This window comes from Choristoneura fumiferana, chromosome 24 (genome assembly GCF_025370935.1).
Source record: "Choristoneura fumiferana chromosome 24, NRCan_CFum_1, whole genome shotgun sequence".
Lineage (NCBI taxonomy): Eukaryota > Metazoa > Arthropoda > Insecta > Lepidoptera > Tortricidae > Choristoneura > Choristoneura fumiferana.
The window spans coordinates 7,319,990-7,331,512 of NC_133495.1; the positions used below are offsets into that span (position 1 = coordinate 7,319,990).

Below are 11,523 nucleotides of genomic sequence, written 5' to 3' on the forward strand. Positions count from 1 at the left end.
GACACATATTCGAGCTGCATATGTTTTGAACATGAAACTACCGTGAGACACTCACTCATATTAAATATAATGACCCGGATAACTCACGTCTTAAATCGAGTTTAGCTCGACTTGTTAACTCGATTTAAGACGTGAGTTATCCGGGTCATTATATTTAATTATGCATATGTTTTATTTGCATTTTGTGTTAGAAAATGGATTTTGCACTACATATTTGTCCTAGCTCTACATGACTCGACTTGTTCCAGGATAAGTACATAATGAACTCGCCGGGCGGCGGCGGGTACGGCGCACCGTCCGACGGCGGCGTGGACACACAGACAGACAAGCCTCGGGGATTCCTGGAGCGAGGAAGTCTTTACGAGTACAAGAGCGCACAGGAGTCGGTGTAGTATACTGTAGATGTAGTGCCAAGGCCAAGTAAAAAACAATCTTATGTCAATGCCATTAAGGGCTAGTGCAGGCGGACTGCTTTCCAACTGCAACGTCGGCAGTTGCGGTTACATTGCAGTTGGAATGCAGCCCGTCTGTACTTGCCCTAAGACTTTGTCATGAAGAACCTATCTCACTTTAACTATGCAGCACAGCATAAACTACTAAACTAGATACACCGACAGAGAGAGAGAGGCTGACATAGTCACATTAGGTGTACTAAAGACTCGTTAAGATAAGATAAGAAAAAAAAGATATACACACACCTGGTCCACTCCCACAGGACACATTCCCGGAGCGGTACAACTTAGAGATCTTTAAAAAAGAGCCTAATCTCTCAAAGGGCCGGCAACGCACTTGATACTTGTCGATACCAATCGATTTATTGATGTCAATGAGACGGTAGTACCTACGTTGCGGACTACCCGCAGTTTATTAGATACTGTAATACATTACCCTCCTTTTTTGGGTAGTCGGGTAAGACTTGGCCTCTATACCAAATTTCATTATAATCTGTCTAACTTCTTAAGTTAAAAAATTGGTGTAACTAACCAAACTTTTTTTTATTTATATAAATTTCAAGTACAATCTTCATCACATCGTGCTCATCATTTTTTTAAAAGTTGTAATGTGAAAACGAAGTAATAATAATGCCAAATCGATTTTTGATGCATTTTTTTTAGTTTTAATCGCTGATACACAAAAGTGTCTTATCTTATACACAAAATAAATAATGTGATAATTTAAAGAAATGTGCATATTTTTATATAATAAACGTAATAAAATCAATGTATCAAATATACTTTATGTACAATTTAGATGTCTAAGGATAATTTTGCGTGTTATTTTTATCGATATAAATTGTTTTAAATACTGTTGTTATTTTGATTGTTATAATTTACGGGTAATAAATAATTTATTCCAAAAACATATTATACTTGGACTTTAATTTCTAATAATAGAAACCCAATTCTTGTCATTCATGTAATCTGAGCACCTATATAAAAACTATATTTTTACATCATTTCATATTTTAGGAGTATTTTTACGTAACATCTTGTCATAATCATAACACTTTATATCGATAGTCAGTTCCATCACCCCATCCACCTTTCAAGAGGCTTCTCAACGCTCTAATTTCCAATGCGCTGTCACCGAATCACTGATTTAGGATTCCGTACTCAAAGGGCGCCAACGAGACCCTCTTATTAAGTCAGGGCTGTCTGTTACAGGGTTCTGTCTTTTGAACATAGCTACTTTAATTGTTCACGTGGTACCCACTACATACTATGACCAATACAACAACGAATGAAAAAAAAAGTAAAAAAACAAAGCATGTTATTGTTTTTGTTTCGTAATTTTTTGCCTTTTGCTAATAATGTAATTCTGTAGTAGACGGAACTTTTCTACTTTTTTCTACACATTTATCATTATAAATACATCCCACTTGTGTTGCGTTAATGTCCAAGAACGCTGAAGACCGTCGTCGACAAAGTACGAATTGCAATGAAATCCAGCCTCTGGTAAGATGTGGCACCGAAAGAGACGCTGTCCCTTTTTTCAGGTAAACGTTTTAAAAAACGTTTTCAACCTTAAATGTCACCAATAAATGTTTTTCTTTAACACTGTTATAGTCAGTTGATGTAGCTATGGTCGGCTTGGGGCACCAAGCCCGGAGGTCAGGAGTGGTCAGGGGCCGCGGCCAGTGCTTCGCGATTCTCGTACGCCCAGAAGCCGTGCAGCTCCAGAAGGATAGATACTGCGGTGTGTCCGTGCCCGCTGCGAATATATATAGGAACAAATATTATTCAAATACACAATTTAAGCTTTTATTTTGAGGCCAAGATCCACTACGGGTCGCTGAGCCAGCGGAGTAAGTACCTAGTACAGTCAGCAGCAGAAGCGGATGAGCAGTTACGGTGCTGAAAATGATCTACATACGACTCTACTGCCAAGGTAATAAGAGAATTTGTAGATCATTTTGAGCTCCGAACAGTAACTGCTCATCCACTTTTGCTGCTGACTGTACAAATATTATTGAATAATGGAAAACTTGTGTCTTATTGGTATACTAGACCTTGATCTCAAATCAAAGGCACTTCACATTGTCCAGCTCCATTTCTCAGAGAATACTGGGCGCGAATTTGTATTAATTGTATCATAAAATTTCGTGAAATATTATGGTGCATTTAGATTTAGTCCGATCGGCGATGTAGCAAATGTTTGTATGAAACGGACGTGATATTCGGTGGACCGGTTTTTCTTCAATTACAAAACTATCGATACCGATAAAAAATCATTGCTGCGATTGCTTCTGAGCAAGCGCAGCATAAGCTGAGCCTGTTCCTTTTGCCACACAGTGCAAGGGACTGGCAAACACACTCTTTATTAGTTTATTGTTTATTTGTATTCTGTGTGCGTATCCTGGATTGTTCATGTTGGCAAATAAATCAATCTTCTTCTTCTTCTTCTTAAAATGCTTCTAACACTAGCTTGATTGCGACAGTCTTTTGTTTTGCCGTGAAAATTCCGACCTCTGGCAACAACCCCCTTATTCATAAACGACAATCAAACCTATTTTAGTTAAAATGCCGCTAAAATTCGTTTGTCCTTATCTGTCACTTCAACATTTGTATTTGTTAGAAAGGGACAAAGCCTTTGTCAGTTAACATAGGCTTGTTAAGTTTTATGAATAAGGGGGCAAGAGAATGTTTAGATCATGTTGAGCACCGCAACTGCTCATTTTCTTCTGCTGACTGTAAAATCGGTACTAGTGGACACACCTGCGCACTAGATCCTGTAGAGTGATGCGCGAGGGGTGCTCCGGCCGGATCATGTCGAAGATTTCGTCCTTGACGTCCTCGAAGTTGACCGGCTCTGCGCCGTGCGCCACCATTTGCTCTTGGATTGCCTGACGAACAAATATTTTGTATATAGAAATGAAATGAACGTGATATCTACATCTAAATATACTATGGTTTAGTTGTGACCAGGAACGCTGTCATATGGCTAACGTCGACGTAATTTTAAATAGCATTTTTAGGGTTCCGTACCCAAAGGATAAAAACGAAGACTTCACTGTCCGTCCGTACGTTTGTCACCAGGTTGTCACATGAACCGTGATAGACAGTTGAAATTTTTACAGATTATTTATAACCGTGGCTGCTATAAGAACAAATACTAAAAATAGAATAAAATAAATATTTAAGGGGGGCTCCTATACAACAAACGTGATTTTTTGCCGTTTTTTGCTAATATCTAATGAATGTTGTATAGATGGTACGGAACCCTTCGTGCGCGAGTCCGACTCGCACTTGGCCAGTTTTTAGAGATGCTGATAAACTAGAGCATTCGCTTTTAATGGCGATTATTACAAAAAAAGGTTCCTATTTTCTTTTAGATTGTATATTCATGGAGTGGGGTGTTTAGCCCTTACATGGCTGACGTACCCGTTCTTTGCGCTTAAACTAACCTTGAAGAAGTAGTTAAGCGTGAACTTGTCGAGATACCCCTGCGAGTTGATATCCAGCAGCCGGAACAGATACGCCAGCGCGGCGGGCTGGCGCCGGTTCTCCAACGCCAGCACCAGCTCCAGGTACGTCTTGTAGTCCATCTCGCCATCATATGTTAAGCACTGCTGGAAGACGCGTTCGAGGAACGCGCGGGTTAGCGTGCCTGAGCCGTAGCTGAAAGAAAATGTTAAAATAAGTTGTTGGTAAAAAAAAACATTTTTAATACAAGCTTTTTTTGCTGATCGTACTTTTTGTCGACTTTACTTGTATTGTCACCCAAACTACAATTGCATACCAAATTTCAAGACAGTGCCATTAACCGTTGAAGAGTTCCGTCCTGCGAAGACGATCCTGGCTTGACTACCAGGATGTCACTGCCAGATTATTGTATTGTCACGCAATTTACACACGTAAGCAAAATTTCAGCTCAATCGGTAACCGAGAAGTGGAACAAATTCAATTTGCAAGATTTGATGACAAACATGAAACTGAATAAAACTAAATAAACTGAAACTAAATAAAAGCTTGTAATAATAAAACCTTCGTTAGATAGATAGATAGATCAGTTCTTTATGTAGCTGTGTATGTAATCATTTACTTCAACTCTCAAATCATATCTATAGTATATATAGGATCTCACTGGTTCTGTATCACGCTATTCCATCTAGTCTTGAAAAGCCTTGGATTGTATCTATATGGAACTATACAGAGGACCGGAGCGAATTCTATTCCATGTTGTGCTTTGGTATGCCTGTAGGTATGTTTTAGGTATTCAAAAAGAAAGGTGAAAGTTGGACTCTAATTAGGTTTTTTAGGTTTCAAATTACATTGTGGGGCGCCGTGATAGATCCGAAGAAAATTGGACTCTAAATATGTAAGCATAAGGTACACATTACTTTGGGGGCGTGGCCTGGACGGATCCGTCACACGGCATACCAAAGGGGAGCGAATTTTATTCCTTGTTGTATTTTGAATGTTGGATTTTGCTGTGTTGTGTTGTGTTGTGTTGTATTGTGTTGTGTTGTATTGTGTTGTGGTGTGTTGTGTTGTGTTGTGTAGTTACCCGGCCAGCTCGTTGATGCTGAGCATGCCGTTGTGATCGCGGTCGAGGTTGAGGTACTGTCCGTACACGCGCAGCGCCGACGCCGCGCTGAACCAGTTCTGTTCCTGGAGTTCCATCGGCAGATCCTCTTCACGCAGCTGGAAGAAGAGGACACTTTGGAAGTATGGCAGCGTTGGGGCATCAATACATTACGTCATACGTCTGTCTGTGACTCGTGATACATATTAATAATAATAAAAAATAATATACAATTATTGTGATTCTCGTAGTACTTATGCGAACCAGAAGGGTTAAACTCGCGAAATCTGCAGTTCACACAACCAATAGTGCTTATAATTTTAAGGACAAAGTTTTATATCAAACATAATGTTTGAAATATTTTATGGAAGCTTAAAGTACTTCATCTTGGTTTAAAATTATAGGTAGCCCATATCTCTCTCTTACCTCCAGTAAATCGTCAAGGAAGGAACAGGACAGCACATCCCGGATCCTGACTCTCCCCACCCGTAGGGGGTCGAGAAAGAACAGGAACTTTCTGGCAGCAGTACAGACGTAGAAGGAGCTGAACGAGGAGTCCAGGCCATCCAGGGCTGCAAGGGATGGTACCAGCTCTGCTATGTAACTCTCCAGATCCTGGGGAAAAAGAAATAATTATGTATGTACATGCAGCCTGCCTATTGCTTACACAACCTGTGATTCCCCTCGTGTTGCGGGTGTCCATGGGCGACGGTGATCGCTCTCCATCAGGTGACCCGTTGGTTTGTCCCCTCTTATAAAAAAAAACCTTGGAAAATCTCTATATGTGTCCTGTACTACTTAGGTAATATGAAATCGGTATACAGATAATTTCGAGTCCCAGAGAAGGACATAGGATAGTTTTTATCCCGGAAAATTGCTTAGATTTGTTAGCAAGAAACGAATTATGCGCCAACAGAATCGCGGGTAACCAGCTAGTATGTACCTATAATATGTAATAGTGATACTGACATGTTCGGTCAAGTAGCCCTGTCCGGTGACGTCATACAGCGACAGGCCGATCCTGGTCTGCTGCAGCCACACGCGCCGCATGATGTAGTTGAACAGAGACACGCCGCGCACGCGCCCAACGTTGCCTTCCGCCGCTTGGAGGCGCCCGAACACCTCAGCGGTGAAGTATGGTCTGACAATTTAATTTAGCATTGATTAATATGATAACTAGCCAAGTATGAATCTGAATCGGAAGCTTAAAGTTCTGTACAAGTTTACAAGAAAGAAAACATCTTTTTAGGATTCCATACCTTAAAAGAAAAGAAAACAGGGCCCTTTTAGAATTACTTTACTGTGCATCTATCTGTCCGTCTAAAAAGAAATTTTTTCCAGAAACATGTGGGGGTATTGACAAGTGTGACAACTGTGACAAGTTAACTTTACTATATACAGGACATTCTACTTATCTGTCTGATTTGTAACTTGAAAGTGATGCCAAGACAAAAAATAAAATAAAATAAAATAAAATTCCAGGATGCAGGCTCAGCCTAGTTTGGTAGTTACAGGATAGCACTTATAATTTTTGAAATCTCGTTATTTGTATTTTAATAAGCTAAATTTTTAAATATGATGAAAGTAGTTCAATCCCCCACGTGCATGGATTGTAATAAGATTAAGTACATAATACATTAGTAGGACATTTTTTGGTGGAGTGTGTATTGACCAAGGATATCCGCGAGAGGTATTTGAGTGATTTGGACCTGTTCAATGGTGCAGTGAATATTATTTTGAGTTGTCCGGTATCGGAAGATGCAGTACGAATTTACAGGTTCATCAAGCATCCTTTGCAGCCAGATAATCTGGACATCGCAATAGGAGTGTTTGATGAATGTGGACATCGAGTCTTTCAATGAGGCTGGCATAGTCACACTGGTGCACTTAAGCCTCAAAAAAAAAAATAGAAAAAAAAAGTAAGCTATTCCATTCTCACTCTCATCTCTGTTCATACCTGTACTTGGGACCCGCATCATCCCTTATCTTTTTAAATTGAAAATAGTCAATAGTCAGCTCATCATTATTGGCCATACTGTAGCTGCCGTTAGATTTCTCCAACAAACCCCATAGGTGCTTTAGCTCGCTGTTATCTAGCAATTCTTTACTCTTTTTCTGTAAAAACTGAGCCCTGGCCTCTTCTCTCAACTTCTGGGACAATACTTCATCAGGTCGAGGCAGTTTGTAGTAAAACTTTGGTATTTTCTTGTAAGACTCTTCATTGCCATCAATTCTAAGCTTGTACAGCTGTTTAAATGTCTCTACTTCTAGTTTTTTGCTCTCTTCTTTTGTTATGCTGGTGTTTGTATCTGTTATAAAGATGGATATATTAAAATAAAGTTGGTTATTGATTTCTTGAGAATAAAATAACCTCATGCATTCCTTTCCCCCATTTCTCATTCTATCATTCCTTCATTTTGACCCATTTTTAGTGGTCAGATTGGCTTGAAGTTACAGATATGTAAGTTGGATGACATTGCAAGTACAATCAGCAAGAAGTACCTACAGTCAGCAGAAAAAACTTCTTATTTTTCACTATTTTAAGTAAGTAAGTAAGTATTTTAAGTAGGTTATATAAGTTCGCCTTTGTACTGTTTATCATCTGTGTTTGTTTACTTATTTTGTACAATAAAGAGTACATACATGCATACTTACATATTTTTGTAAGCTATGCTTAGATAAAAAGTAAAAAAAGAAATAGAGATAGTATGAATTCTAAGAACAGCAAAATGTGGCCATATGTATAACTAGATTGCTTGGAGAAATTTGATAGTAGTTGTGCACTTGGCCGGTAGCAGCATTCTGATCTTATATTTGGTCCGAGGTTATCACTAGTCAAAGGGCTCGTTTTAATTCATGTCCTATCTATATATAAGGTGTATAAAAAGTTTTACCATCTAATTTCTTAATATACTTTCGTAAGCGATCTTTTAGCATGTTATTAACTTTAATTTCTTCGACATTTGCAGACTGTTCCTCGCTAGGAGGGTTGCTTACAGCGTCTTCATCTTTTACATCTTTTTCTGACATTTTGTGTGACAAATTTAAGTTTTTGAATAAAGTGGACTTTATTTTTTATTTATGTAAACAAACATCAAAGAAAGAATCTACGAAAGCGGAAAGACGAGAACGAGAACTGTCAACTGTCACTGTCAAAAAATTACGTTCACGTTTCAGTCGCTCGCTCGTCTCAAGCATAAAATGTTTTGATTACTCGCGAATCATACCCAGTTATGTTTATTATACCCGCTTATTTATTATTTACTTATGTGAGGACAATCCCGAAATTATAATAACTTTCATGTATTCGTTAAAATAACTAGGCATCGGAGCTTATGCTTGAAAAAAAAAAACAACCATCTTGAAATCAAGTGCAATGGAACGTATAATTAGTGTCGCTATTCTTCAACAGATGGCGTAATTAAAGTTGTTGCTTAGCCGCTAAATAAGAAAGTTTTTTTGTCGCAAAAACCGCAAATAAAACAGTGTTATTATGATACATGCAAACATGCACTATTAATTAAGTACCTACTCCTTTATTTTTATTTTGCAGAAAAACGCGTATAGTTGATCCAGATCTAGACTTGCAAGATGATTAAATAAATGGACACAAAATTTTGTAACAAGTACCTATATATAGATATACGATATACCGATAGATAGATATGAACATTTTAAAATTTATTATTTTGAATCACCCAGTTATTTCGAAGAGTTTAAAAAATGCATTTACCAACATCTTAACAATTGCAACTAAAAAAGGAAAAGCCCCTTTCTACTTTTCCCATGCGGCTACCGTGCTGCGTTAAAACCGATAACTACGGATTAAAGCTAATAATCAGCTATGATAACCGGTAATTTGCGGCAATTTTCATATTAACCGACTAATACTACACGGTGACGCGTTGAATGTTAGTGAAACCCATCTATCAAATCGCACGCGTCGATAGAATGGATAGAATAGACGTGCAAAGAGTAATTTAGTATTTTATGTAATACTCCGTGTGAAAAAACTGTAGCTAAGCAATTAAATAGACGACTGTAGTCCACTTGTAGGCTGTGTAGAGAACCTATTAGATAAATTTGATTTTTTTTTTCTCCTTTTGCGGTTAGCTAAGTACCATCCCCTGGTTCATTGCTAAGTACATAGGTTTTTGAATTTTTTTGACTCAAGATGTGGGGATCCCCGAATTTGACCAACAACATATTAAATTTAAAATGAATTCGGTGAGAAGAGCCGGGGTGCGACGTTGAAATGCCAGACTCTGCTGATGATATGGATTAAATGCGGGTTACACGCCGGCGCTGTCTATGGTAAGTGCTAACTGTAGCTAAGATTGTAGTCCACTTGTAAGCCCGTTATAGCCTTGAATATCATTTTGATTGAGTTAATTTAAAATGTGAGTGGATCCCCTGGTTCATTTTACAACCAAGTACATAGTTAATTTAAAATGTAATTCCGCACATGAATTTCGAAAACTCAGAGGTGCGAGCCGGGTTTAGAACCCACGACCCTCTGCTTGAGAGGCGATAGATCAAACCACTAGGCCACCACGGCTGATGTCCCCGCCGGCCGGCGCTGGATATGGTAACGCTAATCAGATCAATCCGACGTTATACCTATGCAATGTAGATAGGAACTAGATTGGTGACAATTTATATTTCCTCATTATTAGTTCTATCCTTTTCTAGAATTTTTAGCTCTACCTGAGATCCCATATCCGGCGCCGTGCGATACGTCGGCAAAGCTGCGCTGGCGCTGCGGTTTATGACGCTTTCTGCACATCCTTCAGCGTTTCACTAATATTTCACGCCAGACTCTATCATTTCGCTTTCTTTATTAGGATTTAAAGTAGAGATGTGCCGATCATGACTTTGGCCGACTAGCCGACTAGCCGATTAGTCGGTTGTAAAGAAGCCGACTAATCGGCCGACTATTCGGCAAGCCGATCACAGTTTTAGGGATTTCGTGACGCTTTGTTAACCAGCTGATTTGGGCGCAAGTCGCAACCGACGCCTGTAAGCGTATCGGAACCAGTTTATTTTATTTTATTCGTATTATTTTATTTCTAGATTTTTGCTTTTGTTTGTTTGCAAAGCGGTGTTTTTGTGGAAAAAATATTGTGTAAAAATAATGCCTACTATTATTGTTCATTAAAGTGAAAGAGCTAAAAAAAAAATTAAATTTAATCATGTCAAAAAGAACGGCATCCGAAAAGGCTATAGAACCGTAGACCACGTACATGCTAGAAAGCCTTCGATTCGATCGAGACTTGGGCTGTGCTGCAGGCTCTCCAGCGGTGCCAAGTTGACTACCGGTATATCGAAGTGTTGAAGTGTCTGTACGAAAACGCCACTATGTCCGTCCGACTACCGGACTAGAGCACGACGCCTATTCCTCTGCAGCGGGGAGTCAGACAAGGAGATGTGATCTCTCCGAAACTGTTCACTGCTGCACTGGAGGATGCTTTTAAGATTCTGAACTGGGAAGGACAAGACATCAACATTAATGGCGAGTACTTTAATCACCTTCGATTCGCCGACGATATTGTGGTCATGGCTGAGAGACCATGGAGGACTTCAGTGCTATGCTCGCCGACCTCAGCAGTTTTCGACCGAGTTGGCCTGAAAATAAACATAGACAAGACGTAAGTCATGTCTAATATCCATGTTGTGCCAACTTCCGTAATAGTCAGAGGCTCTGCGCTCGAAGTTGTTGACAACTATGTATACCTGAGACTAACAGTCCAGATAGGTAGATCCAATTTCGAGAAAGAGATCACTCGTCGAATCCGACTCGGCTGGACAGCGTTCGGGAAGCTTCGCAGTGTCTTTTCTTCCAATTTATCGCAGTGTTTGAAGTCAAAAGTCTTTGACCAATGTGTGTTGCCGTGATGACTTACGGATCTGAGACGTGCGTGGTCGCTAACGATGGGCCTCATGAGGAAACTCAAAGTCACTCAGAGGGCTATGCACGAGGTTTCTCTGCGGGATAGAATCCGAAATGATGATATCCGCAGTAAAACTAAGGTTACCGACATAGCCCGAAGAATTGCGAAACTAAAGTGGCAGTGGGCAGGGCACATTGCTCGCAGAACTGATGGCCGATAGGATCAGAAGGTTCACGAATGGCGTCCGCGGACCGGGAGACGAGGTGTCCGTAGGCCTCCAACAAGATGGAGCGACGACCCGGTTAAGATCGCGGGATCGCGGTGAATGCGAAAAGCACAAGACTGGTCTGAGTGGAGAGCCTTGGAGGAGGCCTATGTCCAGCAGTGGACGTCTTTCGGCTGACATGATGATGTCAAACAGAAAGTCTCGTGTAAGGATTTTTTGAACAATTAGACAATGATTCCCGTAAAGTCAAGTAGGTAGAACTAATGACAAAATATAATTTCTCGTGTGGGCAAGGAAAAACAGTAAATACTACAAAAATTAACAGCTTAAGGTTTTTATATAATGTAATTCCCCCTCTGTGCCCTTTTATATATATTTTAT

At 39.7% G+C, this 11,523-nt stretch overlaps 1 protein-coding gene across 1 annotated transcript; it reads right to left on the bottom strand.

Annotated features, from left to right (window-relative positions):
* Positions 1 to 2,019: 2,019 nt before the first annotated feature.
* On the bottom strand, positions 2,020 to 8,153 carry LOC141441532 (serine/threonine-protein phosphatase 2A regulatory subunit B'' subunit gamma-like). The gene is made up of 8 exons (XM_074106300.1): positions 7,920 to 8,153; positions 6,983 to 7,334; positions 5,995 to 6,166; positions 5,452 to 5,640; positions 5,008 to 5,144; positions 3,905 to 4,118; positions 3,216 to 3,343; positions 2,020 to 2,211 (listed from the first exon to the last, which is right to left on the bottom strand). The coding sequence occupies exons 1-8, from the start codon at positions 8,053 to 8,055 to the stop codon at positions 2,112 to 2,114; spliced, it is 1,428 nt and encodes a 475-aa protein (XP_073962401.1). The 5' UTR covers positions 8,056 to 8,153; the 3' UTR covers positions 2,020 to 2,111.
* Between the last annotated feature and the right edge of the window lie 3,370 nt (positions 8,154 to 11,523).